Raw genomic sequence first — 19,424 nt, forward strand, 5'->3', positions numbered from 1 at the left:
AGGTAACAGCGTAGGGAGGAAGGGAAGAAACAGAGAGAAAAGTCCCATCTGCTTGTGGATTAATGTGAAACTGAATAACTCAACTGCTAGAATCCTGGTTTGAGCGTCAAGATGTCTAAGGTCAAGCCCAATCCCTGTGTGACACTCTCAGTCTCGCCTCCTGGCAATTAAGTTTCCCCAGCTATAAACCCATACATTTACATCCACCAGATTCCCCGAAAGCACTTTGCCCTCATCAAATAAGTCCGCCCAGGCCTGCAGAACCATCCCTTTACTCTCAACCAACATGGCGACTGTGGGTGACGTCAACTTCCGTCGCCCACACCCACCTCCCTTCCCCTAGGGGGCGGCGAACCTCAATGACGGCTTCGACTGGGGCGCATGCGCGGCGGCGGGGCTCGGCCCGCGGCGGCGGCGGCAAAGGGGCGGAGGGGTTCTCTGCCAGCAGTTGCCAAGCTGCTGCGGTCGTGGCGGGATGGTATAGCTGGGCCTGAGGGCGGGCGGCGGGGTGCGGGCGGGGGCGAGGCGGCCGGGAACGGCCGACGCCGCCTGACTGGCTTGGGAGCAGCGGTAGCAAGCTGAGGGGGCGTCGCCGCCGCCGGCCCCCGGCGCCGCCGCGGGAGGCCGCGCCCGCCATGGCGGCCCGGGCGGTACTGGACGAGTTCACGGCGCCAGCCGAGAAGGCGGAGCTGCTGGAGCAGAGCCGCGGCCGTATCGAGGGCCTATTCGGCGTAAATCTGGCCGTGCTCGGCGCGCTAGGGGCTGAGGAGCCGCTGCCCGCGCGCATCTGGCTGCAGCTCTGCGGGGCGCAGGAGGCGGTGCACAGCGCCAAGGTGAGTCTGGCCGCCGCCCCCGCGCGCCCGCGGCCTGGATCGGTCTGGGTCTCCGGGCGCCCGCTCCTCCCCGCCCCCGTCGTCCGCCGCGATGCGCCGGGGTTGGGAACGCAGTCTCGGGAGTCCGCGAACCTGCCTTCTCGGCTCGCGAGCCATGTGACCTTGGATAGCGGCTTGATTCCCGGAGCCTTAGTTTCCCCATTTGTAAAGTGGCGCTGACGAAAGTACCTACCTCAGAGGGCTGTTGCAAGGATGAAAGTGGGGGATGTGCATGAAGCGCGGGCATAGCTTGTGGCAACGGACCGGGCGCGCTGCGCATGTCGCCTGTTGTTATCTGTTCCCCGGCCACCAGGATGGTACGCAAGGCCTGGTGCTGGGCCCGCAGCCTCGTTATCCACCAACTAAGCCTTTATCCCCCAGCCCCGGGCCTCCACTACTGCAGTTCTGAGCCTTTTTGGGATCTCAGTTCCCCTTGAGAATCGGCAAAAAAACATTAATAGTAATAAAACACTCGGAGAATGTCAGAAAGAAAGGATGTATGTTTATTTACCTATTTTTTTCTATTTGAGACAGGGTCTCACTCTGTCACCCACACTGGAGTGCAGTGTGGCGCGATCTCAGTTCACTGCAGCCTCGACTTTCCGGGCTCAAGTGATCCTCCCACCTGAGCCTCCCGAGGAGCTAAGACCGCAGGAGCGCGCCACCACGCCCAGCTCATTTTTTTTGTTGTTGTTTGTTTCTTTGTTTGTTTTGTAGTGACGAGATTTCACTATGTTGCCCGGGCAGGTCTCAAACTCCTGGACTCAAGTCATCCTCCCACCTCGGTCGCCCAAAGTGCTGGGACTACACGCGGGAGCCACCGCGCCCGGCCTGATATTTAATATGTTAAAAAACAGCATTATTCCTTGTATCGATATTACGTACAACTAACATTTACATAACGCTTATAGAACATCAGAGGTTACTTCAGAAGGAATTTGCAGCCCTTAATGGCTTCTAATAAGGTAGATTTTATCCTCCCCACCACCACCCCGCTTTTTTTTTTTTTTTTAATTAACAGCTGGGGAAACTGAAACTCAAAGTGGTGACTCACCTTCTGCCTAAATCAGCATTTCAGACCTCTTCAGCACCTCTATCTACTTCCCTCCCTTTGCAAACCAAAAAGCAACACAGTACGTTCCTCCTCCTAGGTAACCAAGTTTTTCTAGGTTTTTCCATCTCCTAAGTAGGGCAGCAGGATTCAGACCTAAGGAGTTTGTTTCCAGAGCCTTCGTTCTCGATACTTGCCTTTCATACGATGAGCCCTGTCTGCGGGGTGGGCAGGAAGGGCCCTCTTTTTGCATCCTACTTGACAAATGTCAGTGTCCTTGAATCTGAGTAGTCATATTTCCTGATGTTCTTAGATTTAACAAAAAATCGTGAGTGTTTGCTTTAAACATGCTTAGAGGAGACAGGGTATTCAGCTGTATAGTTCTTCACAGCTTAACTTAAAACATTTTAGGCTGGGCGCGGTAGTTTACGCCTGTAATCCTAGCACTTTGGGAGGCCGAGGCGGGTGGATCAGGAGATCGAGACCGTCCTGGGTAACACGGTAAAAACGTGTTCCTCTTGAGATTGGGGAAAAAAACCATTAATAGTAATAAAACACTTGGAGAATGTCAGAAAGAAAGGATGTATGTTTACCTGTTTTTTTCTATTTGAGACAGGGTCTCACTCTGTCATCAACACTGCAGTGCAGTGGCGTCTCTACTAAAAATACAAAAAATTAGCCTGGCATGGTGGCACGCGCCTGTAGTCCCAGCTACTCAGGAGGCTGAGGCAGGAGAATCGCTTGAACCCGGAAGGCAGAGGTTGCTGTGAGCCGAGATCGCGCCACTGCACTCCAGTCTGGGCGACAGCGCCAGACTCCGTCTCAAAACAAAACAAAACAAAAAGCCAACATTGTAGATGTAGAACCAAGTTTGCTTTCCTGGGCTTAACTTTTTTAGTCAGTTGGATTGCAGACAGCTGGTGTAAGGCGCATTCCCCTTTGTCCATTCTTCCCAGGTATCCAATCTTCTGCACTTCTCAGGGCTTAAACGCTTGACATGATTAAGTCCTGCTTTTTCTTCTGAAAATCTCTTACGTGCATTCGTTCCTTTCCTTTCTATTGCGTTTGCTGCAGTTAAGACTTTCATTACTGTGTGTCCGCTCCCTTGCTCCATTGCCTTTATTCATTCATTGCTCCCTCCCGCCCTGGTTCAACTTGTATTAGAGTAATCCTCCTGCAAAAAGTCATTCTCCTGCCCTGGAACGTACTAGAGCCTCCTGTCACCTGTCTCATTCAGCCTAAACTCCTCCTCTGACTTACAGAACGATTAATCCAACCCCACTTTATTTTTCCAATGTTCTGGTTTAGCACCTTTCAGCTTAAACCTCCACTGTAGTAGTCTCTGCCTTTGCTGTGCCTTCTGCCTGCTCTGGGTTCTGCTTTTGCTCAAGATTCATCGCAAGCATGGAGAATGACTCCTTTGCTCTACAGAAGAGCCCTGCTGGTCCTGCCAGACCTTCCCAGTGCCAGTTTTCTTGGCTGTCCTTGCCACACAGTTCAGCCAAGCTGTCTGGGAAAGGTGTGTCTTACAGTTTCTTGCTAGTATGTGCTCCTGCTTGTTGATCTTTGTGATATGTATTACTCATAAGTCAGCCCTCCCACTTGTAAGAAATTTTTTTTTTCTCCCCTTGAGACTCATGGGTAAGAGTTGAACGCCACAATCAGGGCTTTTTTGTTCTGAATTTGTTTTGGAGTTTGTTTTACTTTCTTGAAGGAAGAGAAAACCATTATCTTGATTTTAAAAACTAAGAACAGGAAAGCAAATTTGATTCAATGTCTGTAATATTTTAAGTTAGGCTGTGGAAGAGCAGCAGATTTAGAGGAAGGAAGATTTAGAGTAAAAAAGAGTTTTTCAATTATAGTGTCTCTGCTCAAAATAAGATGAGGTGAAGTGTCTTGTGTCCCACCACGTGGTTTACTTGTGTTTTGCCTTTAAAATGTTAATTCACTGCTTTTTGCAAATGATAGAGTAGAGGAGAATGTAGAGCTTAGTTAGGTGGGCCGCCATTGACTACAGAGGGGTGAAATGGAAACTGCTAGTTGACAGTGATAGTGCCCATGCAGGTTGAAAAACAGGCACTGACTCTGTACCAGTGGCCACTTTTGTTAAAGGGAAGATTTGTTGTAGGAAGCAGTACTTCAGCTGGCCTTTGAAGAGCCAGATATTCCCAGGTGCCTGACCTTCCAGAGGTGGTTGTGGAGCAAAGGCCCAGAAAACATGGAGTGTCATGGTAAACGGTATCCAGGTGCTCCTGTGAAAGATGAAGCCTGAGGTACCAAAATGTCAGGCTAAGGTCATTGGACCTTATTTAATAGAGAATCGGTGAGGATTTTGAGAAGCATGGAATCTTCCTGAAACAGAAGACCAACAGTGGAAGGAACATTGTTGCAAGTTAGCCTTGGGCATAAGGGGGGCAGGGGTGGCAAGGTTTTCACAGGGACAGGGCAGCTGTGTGGATGTAGGGATTTAGGGGTTGGTTTTAAGCCAGGTGGCAGGAGGGATGGTTAAGTTGTTTGACCTGTTGACTGGTGGGGCTACCAGCTTGTCAACATTTAAGGAAAACTCTGGTGCCAGGGAGTGTACTGACGGTTACCCCTTGACCTCAAGGATCCTGTTGCCTCTTAGGGGAGACAGACATGGGGAAGATACAGTAAAGTGTGATACATATAACAACTGCAATGTGTGCAAGGTGTTTCTGTAACACAGGAATGGAAGGGTTGCTCTGCCAGCTGGTTTCCTAGGGAGCAGGGAGCTCCTGGCAGAGGGAAGAAGCTGTGTGCAATCACAGGGGCATGAAAGAGGGCAGTTGTGTCACACATCAAAGTGCTTGGGGCCTGCTGCAGAACATGGATTTTACCCTGCAGGTAGTCAGTGAAGAGTCATGGAAGAGTTAGGAGGACATGAGAGATTTACATTTCCACAAATGTCTCAGTGTTTACACCTCTGGGCTGGGGCTGCTCAGTGTGGTCTGTTGCTGGTTTTCAATAGTATGAGTACAGAAATTGAGAATAAGGGTTGAGCAACTTTTGTGCAATTTAGCATTAATACAGGGGCTAGAGAGGCAATGTCTAAGAGTGAGAAGAAGTCCTTATAAGAGGGCAGTGTCCATAGGGGGCCCAAAGAGAGGGGACTGATGTCAGTGCTGGAAGACATCTTGGAAACAAAGGAGTGTGAGGATTGAATTTCAGAGACGAAAGGGAGGTACTAGCCAGCTCTTGCCTCATTGGCAAATAGAGATTAAAGTGAAGAAACAGAGGTGGGACCCTCCCTGTGAAGCAGTGGTGGAAAGGGATGAGGTTGAGGAGACGAGTTAGAATTCTTCTTTTAGGCCGGGCGCAGTGGCTCATGCCTGTAATCCCAGCACTCTGGGAGGCTGAGGTGGTCTGATCACCTGAGGTCGGGAGTTCAAGACCAGCCTGACCAACATGGAGAAACGCTGTCTCTACTAACATTACAAAATTAGCTGGGTGGGGTGGCGCATGCCTGTAATCCCAGCTACTCAGGAGGCTGAGGCAGGAGAATTGCTTGAACCAGGGAGGTGGAGGTTGCGGTGAGCCAAGATCGCGCCATTGTATACCAGCCTGGGTAGCAAGAGCAAACCGTCTGAAGAGAAAAAAAAGAACCCTTCTTTTAGATCAAAGAGCCACAAACTCAGAGTGCTTCCTGAGAACCAGGCAGGGAACCTGCGTAGGGAAGTGAGATGGTCGGGAGGAGGGACTGTGATGAACGAAGGCACAGGGCCCTGTTGGAGAGGGCGGATTCCCATGTGTATCGCATTAGTCAGTTACACAGTGGGGCTCAGTGATGTCCAGTGTTCTCATTAGGAGAAGCAAGGAGTCCGGATTTAATTATATATAACATTGTATTTCTTTAAGTGGCCGCTAATTTACATTTTTAAAATCATACACATCGAATTATATGAGTAAAATATTTTTAAACTACATATTCAAAAAAAGTTATATATGCCAAACAAAACATGTCAGGGAACCTGAGCTTTGTTTTTATTTGTTTGTTTATTTTTTTGACCTGAGCTTTGGACTGCCTTTTTGAGACAGGGTCTCCAGGCTAGAGTGCAGTGGTGTGATCTCAGCTCACTGAAACCTCTGCCTCCCAGGCTCAAGCGATCCTCTTAGCCTCCTGAGCAGCTGGGACTACAGGCATGTGCCACCATGCCCATGGTGTATTTTTGTATTTTTGGTAGAGATGGCATCTCACTATGCTGCCCTGGCTAATCTTGAATTCCCGGGCTCAAATGATCCTCCCACCTCAGGATCCCAAAGTGCTAGGATTACAGGCATGAGCCACCATGCCTAGCCCGTATGTTTCTAATACTTGAAGAGGGCAGTTGAAGGCTCCAGTGGCGTACAGTACAGTCTCAGTGCTAGTTCATCCCCAGAGAGGGAGCGCGAGAGCTCCGAAACAGTGGGATGTGTTAGGTGCAGTGGAACTGCTGCAGACTGAAAACATAAAAAGGATTGGGATGAAGTAAAGACCAAGGAAGTTTAGATAGTATGAACTTACAGTGTCACTTGAGCCAGAAACTCTCAAGTAGGTAATGTTTTCCCCGACTCAAGAGGTTTGTGATGCCAGTACACAAGGATTGGAAGTAAGGGGGTCTGAAGTACAATAGAGCAAGGCACACTGGGGCCCAGGAAATATTTTTGAAGAGGTCAGCCTTGTTCAAGCTAGGACAGGGAAACAGATGAAAGCAGAAAGGGCGGAATGAGCCGCGAGGATTAAGGGAGGGACAAGACCTTTGACCCTGTGTCCTCTGAAACCCAGAGGGTCATGCACACAGGGAAATTAAGTATTGGAGAATTCTGGAGGTTGTAATCAGAGTAATTTCAGAGCTTGGAATCTTGGATGTAAAGGAATTCTGAGGATGACTCTGAGGGCCAGGGGGTGCCTCGGTAGTTGTGGGTGAGCTGCAAGTGTTCCATACATCTTAGAGAAGTGAGAAAATAGAGGAGATGGCAATGTGAAGTATCTGGAGCTAGTGCTATGCTGGGGTCACCGAAGTCCATAGCAAGAAACTGGGTGCTAACAGTCAGTGAAGCCTGGCTGGTTAACAGATAAAAGAAGTAATTGGAAGTAAATGGCACAGCTACTTGTTTGGGGTCTCCATGAACTTTTAAGGTGTGGAGTTTGCTGACCACAGCTGCCCATCAGTTGATGCTTAGCTTCAGGCATTACTTGATGGCAGTGAGTAGCCACCCAGAGGCCTAGCCAGTGCCCTAAACAGTACGAGCCTGGAGGACTTCAAGCAGAGTCCTGGGGAGGACTACTCAGTCTTAAAACGTTGAAGTTACAGTACACCCGTGAAACTCAGGCAGGCTATCACCCAGTCCATTTTTAATTTGTGAGAAAAAGAGAGGGTGTTTAAGAACAGCTAGTAATTAACCTTTTCCCAGTTTTACTTACGTTTTTATGGAGTAAGGTAAGAATGAAAAAAAAAAAAGTAATTAAAGTAGAAGTGGCCTAATGCAGTACTGACTTCAGAAGGTTCAAGTTGACCAGGTACTGTTTTACTACTGGTTCCTGGTTTCGTCTGTGCGTGTGTGAGATGGGATTTGGTTCTGTCACCCGGCTGGAGAGCAATGGTGTAATTTCAGCTCACTGCAGCCTTGCCCTCCCAGGCTCAAGTGATCCTCCCACATCAGCTTTCTGAGTAGCTGGGACTGTAGGCACGTGCCACCATGCTGGGCTTTTTTTTTTTTTTTTTTAAGAGATGGGGTTTCCTCATGTTGCCCAGGTGGGTTTCATGAATTCTTGAGCAGTTGATTTGTTCATGAAGGAAAGAATTCATAGATGTAATACTGGGTAGTGACATGGAGTTTCTGTTTTGATTTTACTAGGAAGAAGGTTGGTGGCCTTTTTGCACTTCCCAGAATATTTTTTACTCACCGTGGTTGTGAAGATCATCTTCTTAAGAAAGAGTGGTTTGTTCAGTCTCTTCTTAGGGCTAACATTTTGGGGTTATACCAGAATGTCGAAATAAGGGATACTGGTATTGCTTATGCTCGGGTCAGAAGTGATTGTCTGTAGCTTCCTCTTTCTTGTCCATTTCCCAGCCAGTATTGTAGGATTGTAATTAAATCAAGGACCACATCTTGTTCTGTGTTGGCTTTTTATGACATTGATGTAATCATAGAAGGCTGGCAGTCTTGAGTTTCAAGAACAAAATTGTAGGGGGGATATCCTTACAGTAATTAATTTAAAAACTTTTTGTAAAATCAGTTTTTTGTAGTTGTGTTATTTTTGTTGTTGTTGTTGTTTTTTGTTTTTTGAGACAGGGTCTCACTCTGTCGCCCAGGCTGGAGTGCAGTGGCATGATCTCGGCTCACTGCAACCTCTGCCTTTTGGGTTCCAGTGATTCTCCCACCTCAGCCTCCTGATTAGCTGGGAGTTCAGGCGTGCGCCACCATGCCCAGCTAATTTTTGTGTTTTTTGTTAGAGACAAGGTTTCACTATGTTGGCAAGGCTGATCTTGAACTTCTGACCTCAAGTGATCTGCCTGCCTTGGCCTCCCAAAGTGGTAGGATTACAGGCATGAGCCACTGCACCTGGCCAAAAATCAGTTTTTCATATGGAAACAACAAAAAGGAATTTTTTTGGCTTAAAGAAACTGAATTTAGTGGGCTGGTGGCATGTGCTTGTAGTCCTAGCTACTTAGGAGGCTGAGGCAGTAGGATTGCTTGAGTCCAGTAGTTCCAAGTCTGTAGTGAGCCATGATTGTACCATTGTACTCCAGCCTGGGTAACAGCAAGATCTTGTCTCTTAAAGACCAAAAAAAACACAAAACAACAACTACAAAAAAACACCTTTTTTTAGAAAGATTCCGGTTTCATTCGGTCTTAGTGCTGACAGAATTAGTAATTTACATTACTTGATGAATAAGAGCTGTAGGAATAAATTCACGTCTGAAAGTATGAAAGTAATTTGTGATTATAGCATCTTTTGATTGAATTACCTACCAGTCTTCTGGGATCTTTATCCATTCTTGAATCAGCACTTTTTTTTTTTTTTAACTTTTTAAATGGTATTATTTTATGTGCAAATAATGAACAGATGTTGTACCCGTAAATTCTACTTTCCAAAAACAGGGGCGTTTAAAAGGAAAACTACATAATAACTTTTAAAAGGCACTGGGATTCCTCTGCTTCTAGATCATTGCTAGGCTAGAAAAATAAAGTTTGTTCTACCAGGAGTAACAAGTTAGAACTGAGTATTCTCCAAAGTGGAAATTGAAGCATGTGGTGCCATTCCAGCCAAAGATTATTCAGTTCTAATTCCCAGCATCCACAACTACCTATCAGAACAGTTAAACCAGGTCAGAACAGTCCAGCATAATTCAGCTTCATCAAACAGTGCCATTATGCTCTTCTAAGATGCAAATAAACCAAAACAGGAAATACTAAAATCAAAATAATATTTGACACTGTCATACAAACTGTTAGTTCCTTGTTGTATCTGCCTTTCCATAGGATGAATAAAGGGAATATTTGGCTGCAAATAATATTTTATTTTATATATCTCTAGCCATGATTTTTTTCATTAGTTATTATACAAATGCTGCCTAGTGCCATTATCCAATTGGCATAACCATTTATGTCCACAATTCACTTCTATAGTTATAAGTAGAATTTTCATGATTTACATATCTATCAGTGAAGATTTAACGCTGAGATGCAAGCTAACATCTGTAATATCTGATGTTTTGTAGATGGCAGTGTAGGAAAGATATATTTTAATCACTTCTCATTTAAGTGACCTTATGTAAAAAATAAATAATTTAGCAGTTCCAAGTATCCAAAGGGCATTTTCAAATGTACATAAAAGAAATGATTACAGAGATTTTTAAGAAGCATCTTTGATATCCGCATCCTCTTGTAACTGCTGTACTGTTTTCTCTTCCAACTGCTTCCCTTTGCCTGCAAGAGGGGCTCGGATAAGATGTATGTTTTGCTTGACTTCTTTGATATCCTGAACTTTCTGTAGCTCTTTGTTTTTCTTCAATCTGTTCATTATAAATTTAGCTTGGCGTTTCTGTTTGATCTCTTCAACTCTCTTCATTGCTTCAATAGTTTTATTCCATAGCTTTCACTGGTATTTGATGGTTTCATTTCTATGTTTTTCATATTCAAATGAATTATCCGCTGTAAGCTCTTTGCCACCTGCTTTCCGGAATGCTTTGGTCCATCTAACTTTGCGAGGATTGTGCTTTTTAAAGTTTTTATGAGATTTAGATTTACAGAATCCGAACACCTTGCAATTGTTGCAGATGAACATCATGCCATGGCCAGGGTAGATGGGCCTGAACAGAAATAACACTTCTCGATACACATGTTGGACCTGCATGGGTCCCCACCAACCAAATGCCAAGCTTGAGAAGAATCAGCATATTTAATTCACAGTATGTTTCATTCTTGACCCTGATATTTTTTAAATTAAGAAAATGAAATTGTTACTTTGTTATAATAGGTAGGTTAATGAAAATCGATATATCTCTATTAGGTAATGAATTTGCCTGCAATAATAGAAACCTATACAAAATAAGGGTTTTCTTTCATTTAAAAAGTCTAAAGCAGCAGTCCAAGAGTGAGTAATGATTACAAACTTTACCCTTATGGTCACAAAATGACCGATGCAGCTCCAGCCATCAGGTCTCTCAAGAAGGAAGGATGGAAGAGGAGGTAACAGTTTTCTAGAAAACCCTAGCGGGTTTCTGCTTACCTCTAGTTGGCTGGAACTATATCATGTGACCACTAGTAGTAAAGCAAGCTATGAAATGTTCAGTTTTACCTAGGCACATCGCTACCCTGAACAAAATATGATTACATTATTTTCCATGTGTTTAAAAAATTTTAATTCCTAAAAAGTGAGCATAAGCCAGCGCGGTGGCTCACGCCTGTAATCCTAACACTTTGGGAGGCTGAGGTGGGCGGATCATGAGGTCAGGAGATCAAGACCATCCTGGTTAACACAGTGAAATCCCATCTCTACTAAAAATACCAAAAAAAAAAAAAAAAAAAAAAAAAAAAAGGTGAGCATATAGCAAGCATTCATTTAACTCATTTGTGAAGGAACCAGCTGGATTGGAAAACTGGTTCAAGGAGCATTGGAGGAAATGAGTATAGGTGCTGAAAAAACGGTATTAGAATAAGATTGCTAGATTTGGGTGCAAAACTGGTGAATGTCCTTGTGAGAATGTAGGAATAACTGACTCAGTTTCTCCTGCTTACGCAGACTCTAACATGCTTCTGACACGAGATGTGTGGGAGTTTTCCTCTTAGCCTCTATTTTGCCAAAATTTGTGAAGAAACAACCATACCCCCATTAGCTCCTTAGGAATTCTGACATAGGTTTTAAAAACAGTTGCAGTTACTTGCTTAGGAGTCATCCCTGCTTAGTGCAACTGTAGTTGCAGCCCTGGTCTTGTGACCCCGGTATCAGATGGGGATGAGGGGTGGGGGCAGTGGGAATTGAAGTGATATTAGAAAGAAAGAAAAAATTATAGTTGTTAATCCAGTATGCCACTCAGATATACCAGTTCTCCAAGCTTGTACCCTAATTCCATCAACTTTACTTTCCTAACTTTAGCCTCTATTAGGACTTCATGAACAGGTTTTGGTTTTACAATACTAGGTAGGGGAAGTGTTTCCCCACCAGACGTAACATCCGTTTCCATAAAGCATTCAAGTAAAGGAGATACAACTTTTTAACTTAAAGCCTGTTTATTACCATTCCAGTTTATATAATCCTGTCAACGCTTACCTTTTCATATTCTCCCAATCTAGTATCCCTAGTCGGGGCTTTCTTCGCCATTGGATCATAGGACTCCTTATATCAAGGAGTTTCAGGGATTTATCTTCACCACCCCCGAAGGTTTTAACCACTTGTGTGCAGAGGCTCTGAGTCCCCGGCCAGAGGGTAAGCAAAGGGACCCTTGTGCTTTATCAATTTTGCCTTGATTAATCTCCCTAGGCAATTTCAGGTCAGATTTCTCATTGTAATCTTTGCCTTCTGACTTTAAATTTCTCCAACGTGGGACAAATTGAGGGACCAAGAGGGGCTCCCTTAGACCTACCTTATTTTTCAGTAATGTTGTATTAAATCTTTTAGTCTCATTAATTTCATTTTATTCATGCCATTTCTTAATAACCACCCTGCTGAGAGGAGTCCTGTGACTCTCCACCTTCTTTTCCTTTTTTGTATCACCCCTATCAATGATTTTTTACTCACCTTGTTAATGATCCCATAAAAATTTTCCTGAAAGGAGTCTTTTGACTCTCCTCCCTGCCTTTTGCCATTCTTTTGTTAATTAATGTTTTTATTCATGTCTGTAAGACCTAATGAAGCTAAGGAAGCAACCTGATATGGCTTCCTCAATTTTCTGGTTTTGCAGCAGTAAGGTTATGTGAGGGGTTCCACCCTAAAGGACACCCTTAAGCACAGCACTTACCAATTTCCTGAGAAAAACATCTTAAGCAATTCTTAAAAGACCTGGCAAGCAGGCATATTTGCTGAACGAGTGTCCCAGTCACTTTAAAGCCAGTCCCATAAGGCATGCACATCAGTTGCTTTGTCTGGGATGTTCCACTTGGCATTTATAGAGGGAGTTGGGTAGTCCCCCTTCTCAGGGGAGCCTTTTATCTAGTCCACCAAGCCTGGCTGTTTGCTCAGGAATAACCATGTTTGTCTGGATCATGTATAGCCATGTAATTGTTCCATTGTGAGCCATGCATTCTGCATCCACCAAAACTTTTCTCCACTTTGCAGCGTTACACAGAAGCTTATGCATGCATAGATTTGTTGCCTCATGTCCACAGCAAGTCAATATGCACAGACACTGGGTTGCAGTAGAAAAAGAGGTTTATTTGTAGGGCCACTAAATGACGAGACATGAGGAAACCTCAACTCTGACTCCCTAAGGGGTTTGGGGCGTTAGGGTGTTTAAAGGTTTTGAAGTGGGCCAAAGTGAAGAGATCATTCATTGGTTAGAGTGCAGGGTGAAGTCATGGGACAGGTTGAAGAAGAAGCTGTATTCTCATGCTGATTCTATTCCTCTCTGGGGATGGTCAAACCAGTTAGCATTAGCTATTCTGCTGGAATTTGACATCTGAAAAACATCCTAAGCAATTCTTAAAAGCCTTATGGTTCTAAGGTCAGAAATTTTATCTATAGGAAAATAGGGATGCAAATTTTCAGTGTCTACTGCTACATGACTTTCGGTTACAAGGAAGTAGGTCTAAGTTCAGCTTCATTAACGCTTAATTATAACTATCTTTCTGCCCAGAATTCTTGTTAATCCTGTGAGGACAGCTTCATATACCCTAAATTCAGAATCTGTCTTAGTAATGGCTTTTCAGGAGGTTGATACCAATGTATCTGCCCAGCGGGTTCACCTTACCCTCTGCCTAAACAGAGCTGATTTATCAAGATGGGAATTGCAATGGAGAAAGAGTAATTCACGCAGAGCTGGAGACTGGAGTTCTATTACTACTCAAATCAGTTTCTCCACATTTGGGGATCAGAGTTTTTAAAGATAATTTGGCGGGTAGGGGCTTGGGAAGTGGGGAGTGCTGATTGGTCAGGCTGAAGATGGGGTTGAGTCAGAATGTGGGACTGGGTGGTGTCAGCTGATCCATTGATAGCAGAGTCTGCAAAATATCTCAACCACTGATCTTAGTAATGTTGTCCCCAGGAGCAATTTGGTGAAGTTCAGACTCTTTGGAGCCAGAAGCTGTATGACCCCTAAACCATCATTTCTAATCTTGTAGCTAATTTGTTAGTCCTGCAAAGGCAGACTGGTCCCCAGACAAGAAGGGGGTCTTTTCGGGAAAGGGCTATTATCAGTTTTGTTTCAGAGTCAAACCATAAACTGAATTCCTTGCCAAGGTTAGTTCCAGCCTACGTCCAGGAGTGAGCAAGGACAGCTCAAATGTTAGAAGCAAGATGGAGTCGGTCAAGTCTGATCTCTTTCACTGTCATAATTTCCTCAGTTACAGTTTTTGCAAAGGTGGTTTCAATCCTTCCCTTTGGGTTTAACAGCACCTTATTCTTAAGGTGTGGGCTATGAAGTTGGGAAAGGGCCGTCAGTCACTCTGCCTTCTGTCTCCTAACCAGGAGTAGTGGGGGAAGGTGTTGACCCCAGAGTGAGAGGAGTGGAACTGCTTTGCATCTGTCTTGAGTGTACTCACACGGGCCAGGCTGAGATTCCAAGGCTTCATGACAAAGGTGTTAGTATTCTCATCTATGGTTTTAGTACAGCATTTAAGCGGACAGTGTACTATAAATACTGAGTTCTAGGGTAAAGAGTGCAAATTCTAGTTTTAAAAGTAAAGATTTGAAAGCATTAGCTTGGGGCATTGTGGCTCACCAAAATCTAAATTGCAAAGGAAAAAAAGTAAAATAAAAACTCAAAAACAATAACAGGCATACTATAGTTTTTGAAACACAATTTTTCTCTCCCAGTCCTTATTTTTATTAGCAACAAATCATGATAGGACTGATTTGTTTGCAAAATAAACTTTAGTTATTATACTTGGCCTGATTTATTCCATAGAACACAGCAAGAATAATTATTTCTCACATAGGCCTTTTAATTGGCTTTGATGGAATTCAGTTCCATAAGGAACCTCAGTTAAGACTTTTTTAAAGCCAAGCCCATCCATGGGTTTATACCCTCAGATAGCTATGAGTTGGGTAAATTCCTCTCCTCTTGAGGTCCCAAGACAACTTGGGGCTCCTGGGCCTGTCAGAAAGTGACATTCTTTACTTACCACAGGTCAGAAACCCTGTATAGGTACTGTGTCAACAAGGTGTGAGGTCAGTTTTCCCAAGGGGCTTGTATTGGCTCTACAAGTCAAGTTTGATCCCTTAAAGGAAAGCACGCCATTCCAGTCAACGCCTTGGTAAAATAACCAGTTTCTCCAATTGTGTCCTGTTAGAAAAGAAAACATTCTTATTGCACTTATGTAAGTAACTGTATCGCCATAAGTTAAAAATACAAATAGTTTCCAAATTCTGGAGAAACTTTTGAGACAGAGTCTCACTGTGTTGCCCAGGCTGGAGTGCAGCGGCAGGATCTCGACTCACTACAACCTCTGCCCCCTGGGTTCAAGAAATTCTCCTGCCTCCCTAATAGCTGGAATTATAGTCCTGCACTACAATGCCTGGCTAATTTTTGTACCTTTAGTAGAGATGGGGTTTTTGCCATGTTGGCCAGGCTGGTCTCGAACTCCTGGCCTCAAGTGATCTGCCCGCCTCAGCCTCCCAAAGTGCTCGGATTACAGGCGTGAGCCACCACGCTTGGCTCTGAAAAAACAAAAAGGATCAACTTTTTAAGCAAAAAAAGTGAAGAAAAAGATTACTTCAGTTTTCTGTTCGGTCCATTCAGTTAACTCCTGTTCTGCTTGATATTCATGAATATTTTAGCTATCCCTGAGAGTCCTGAAAGTTTTTTTTTATTTTAATGTCACAGTCTCCAGCATTATTAGAAACTTGCATTCAAGGGCACCTGTCGAAGTTTTATAGCTAATTATAAAACCGTTTTCTAAAGAGGATCAAAACAAGACAATTGTCTGTGGATGAAAAAACATTTTAGGGCAGCCACAGTCAAAGACACAATTGACAAGGAAATTTGTTACCTCTGTGACACACAATAATATAACAATTGTAATATTATTGATAACATATAGTGAGGCATATCAGAATTATAGGAATCTCATACAGTTTTACAACACATATTAATAACATATTTATATGAATATAACCCAAAGAGAATTAAATACCATTTTATATTTGACAGTGTTTTCTTTGTTGAAAACACTGGATATCAGAAGGGCACAGTGGCTCATACTTACAATCCCAGCACTTTGGGAGGTCGAGGCGGGCAGTTCACTTGAGGCCAGGAGTTGGAGACCAGGCTGGCCAACATGGTGAAACCCCGTCTGTACCAAAAAATACAAAAATTAGCTGGGTGTGGTGGTGTACGCCTATAATCCCAACTACTTGGGAAGCTGAGGCATGAGAATTGCTTGAACCCAGGAGGCAGAGGTTGCAGTGAGCCAAGATTGTGCCACTGCACTCCAGCCTGGGCAACAGAGCAAGACCTTGTCTCAAAAAAACAGCACTGGATATTCACAGAGTAGAATCCCAGGTCACCATAAGTCATTCGTTTAACCAAAATGATAACTCACAAATTTTAAAACAGGAAAAACCTTTACTCTGGTAGAGAGGAGACTCAGCTTTCCAAATAATAAGATCCAGTGAAGATGGCATGATGCCAACTGAATTTGTCTTTTCTCTCCACACTGCCCCCTGCCTTTTTTGTAGTTTACTTAAAAGGCAAACAAAAACCTTTTGTTATCTTTTAATGTTACATAAAAATTCTTTTCAAAAGAGAAAACCAGATTTAATGTTTGCATTAGTGCATCTTTAAAATGCTAACGCTAGGTGATTTTGTTGTTGTTGTTTGTTTGTTTTTTTTGAGACAGAGTCTTGCTCTGTTGCCTAGGCTGGAGGGCAGTGGCACAATCTCAGCTCACTGCAACCTCCGCCTACCGGGTTCAAGCAACTCTTTTGTCTCAGCCTCCTGAATAGCTGGCACTACAGGCGCTGCCACCACACCCAGCTAATTTTTAGTAGAGATGGTGTTTCACCATATTGGTCAGGCTAGTCTCAAACTCCTGACCTCAGGTGCTGTCTGCCTGCCACAGCCTCCCAAAGTGCTGGGATTACAGGCGTGAGCCACCATGCCTAGCCTAAATTTAGTTTAATAGCATTTTACAAATCTATTCAGTTTTAATTAGTTTGACCATAAGGTAAGATTCTTATAAACCTTTTATAACCCTTTACAATATTTTTTTTGTTAAAGAGCAGAACAGTGTTTTAGGAAAACTCCGTTGCACTTTTATTCCAATGTTCAATTTATGGAAAAACAGAATAACACCTCTTTAGCCAATATGTTTACACACATTAATTTTTTGTAAACCTTTCACAACTCATTTAAACCTTTAGATTTTTCCTTCCTCACTTAACACAATCCTTTAACCCTCTAAACTTAGGCAAGAAATTCATATGCCCATGCCTTCTTAATATCTTTTACCAGAAGTACATTCTACTTTCGTTACACACCTTGTACGTAGAACTGTTTCTTCAGTAGTCTCAAATACATGTTATGCTGTTAACTGTTAGCAACTTTTACTTTCAGTGAAAAACGTGGTTAGTAAACAATTGTAATTATGTACCAGGTGTGGAACCTAGGACAGACACCAGTCAGAAGTGCAGATAAGATCTGACTTTCCAGCATAGCCAGGGGACTTGGCTAACTCCACATGTCCCCAGACTTTACCTAGCTGTAAAGTAGGCAGGTTGTAAAGTCATAGTGGCAGTTCATGAAGTATTTAGGAGACCTAATAACCTTTAAATTGTACAACATTTCTTGCATAAATTCCCTTTCATGAATCCTTTCATGACTTAGACCATCTATGACATACTTGGACTTTCTGACTTGTCCTAACCATCCCTCTCTTTAAACAACCAGTCTTTTAACTTTAGGACAAGAATTTACCATACAGGATTCTTTCATATAAAATACTTTCTTTATGGGGGCTACTTTCACATGTCCCCAGGCCTTACCTAGAATGTAATGGCTCCGAGGTAGGTATATTGAACAATTTTCAAAAGTTAAAGAAGCAGTTTATGACCTTAGAGCATTTAGCAAACCTAATATTTGATCTAATTTAGACGAAACGTCCAAGTTTGGAAGATACTTTTATTTACCAGTAATCTTTAAAACTGTTTATTACCAAAAGATTACTAAAGTTATATGAACTAAAGGGCATTAGTTTTAGTTTTTCTGACAAAATGTCTGATTTAAGTGCTTATTTTTCTCTAAGCTAGTTAATGAGAGCTCTTTTATATAAACATCACATACAACACATACACAGACAGAATATCCAGTAGTTGTAACATTTTTCATTTGCCAGTTTCTTAAGTTGGATTACTGGCTCCAGGGCAGAACCCTTCAAGAAACAAGGCTAGGAAAGCATGCAGTTCCTAGGGCCTACAAAGCAGGCACAGCTGGAAAGCAAAAACATTCTCAAAATTAAGGGTCCCATTTTTATATTGCATCCCGGATTTTCAAAAGGGAAATGCTGTTGGAGAAGACGGTGCAATGTTTTTACCATGCATTTAATTGCCTGACAACCCAAACCCAGTCAGCCCATTTTATTTTGTTTTTGTTTTTATTTTTGTTTTTTTGTGATGGAATCTTGCCCTGTCACCCAGGCTAGAGTGCAGTGGTGTGACCTTGGCTCATTGCAACCTTCACCTCCCGGCAATCAGCCCATTTTGTAATTAGACCATGCCCCATGGGAGTCTCATCTCTCATTAGAGGGTGGGGATTTTTCCTCCTTACCTTCCAGGTGGCCAAGAGCATGCTTTTTTGATTAAAGCATACAGTGAGCCAAGTATCCCTCCATAACTGTTATTAGCCATCCCTTAAAGTATATTTTGTACCTAGTTATTACACACCAAGACTAAAACCTCTCTCATAATGCAGAGTAATTTCTGATACCCCCAAAACTTGGGGAAAAAAAAAAGAATGTCAGGTAACATAATGTAAAGCTGAACAGAGCCTTAGATTTTGAGAGCAATCTATCCATTTTCAACTCATGGGGTTCCGTGAGGAAAACAGATTTTGGTTTTTTTTTTTCCAAAATGGAAGCTGTTAGAAATTATAGAAATTATCTTAAGTTCTCTCATGTGGGTATCAGGAGGGCAAAGTAGAGAAATAATTCAGTTGACTGAGAAGAAAAAAACTTTTTCTCAAAAACAACCAATATCCAAGAAGAAAAAAAAAAAAATCAAGGCATTTTAAAATATATATAGCTTGGATATCCATTTTTAATTAAGTTGATTTTAACCATAGAGCTCTATTTAAAATTTTTTTTTTTAAATCTCTTATTGTCAGACTCTAGCCAGGACAGTCAATATTTCTGGCTTTTGAACTTTGCCACAGCTAACTTCCCATGTGAAATTAATAAATTTTAGCTAAGGTTATAACTTAACCATGGACCCATAAGGTGTTTCAAAGAGATGGTAAGCAGCTTCCTTTTACAAGATTTAGAATCTTCCCAAGGGTAGCTTGGAGAAAGAAAAATTTAAGACAGGAAATCAGAAGCTAGCCATTGGAGTGGGGGTAGGACCCTCAAAAAGTGGCAAAGTTACTGCAAATAACCAGAAAGGAATCATTTCCGAAGCCAATAATTCAACCGGGGCTGCCCCTGTCAAAAGACAAAAGCCTTGTCTACTGAGTTACAACATTCAGTAGATTCTATTGCTCTTCCCAGAAGGTGCCTAGAGGAGCCAATTTCAAGCTCACAAAGGCTTTTAACTGTTCAAGATAATTTTTGACTTCTGTCAGTAGTTCCTTCAGAGATCGCCACCATATACAGAAACATACACAAAGACAAAACAAACAGAAGGGCTTCCA

The 19,424-nt window shown here is 43.0% G+C and overlaps 1 protein-coding gene and 1 pseudogene across 2 annotated transcripts in view; one reads left to right on the forward strand and one right to left on the reverse strand.

Moving 5' to 3' along the window:
- Nucleotides 1-395: 395 nt before the first annotated feature.
- Nucleotides 396-19,424, forward strand: part of N4BP1 (NEDD4 binding protein 1) — a 70,455-nt gene continuing 51,426 nt past the window's right edge. For both annotated transcript variants that reach the window (XM_003916850.4, XM_021931934.2), the window contains exon 1: nt 396-833. In XM_003916850.4, the coding sequence (XP_003916899.1) occupies nt 636-833 (198 nt within the window). In that variant the 5' untranslated portion in view covers nt 396-635. The remainder of the gene's footprint in view (nt 834-19,424) is intronic.
- On the reverse strand, nt 9,782-10,269 carry LOC108583463 (annotated as a pseudogene).

This window comes from Papio anubis, chromosome 18 (genome assembly GCF_008728515.1).
Source record: "Papio anubis isolate 15944 chromosome 18, Panubis1.0, whole genome shotgun sequence".
Classification (NCBI taxonomy): Eukaryota; Metazoa; Chordata; class Mammalia; order Primates; family Cercopithecidae; genus Papio; species Papio anubis.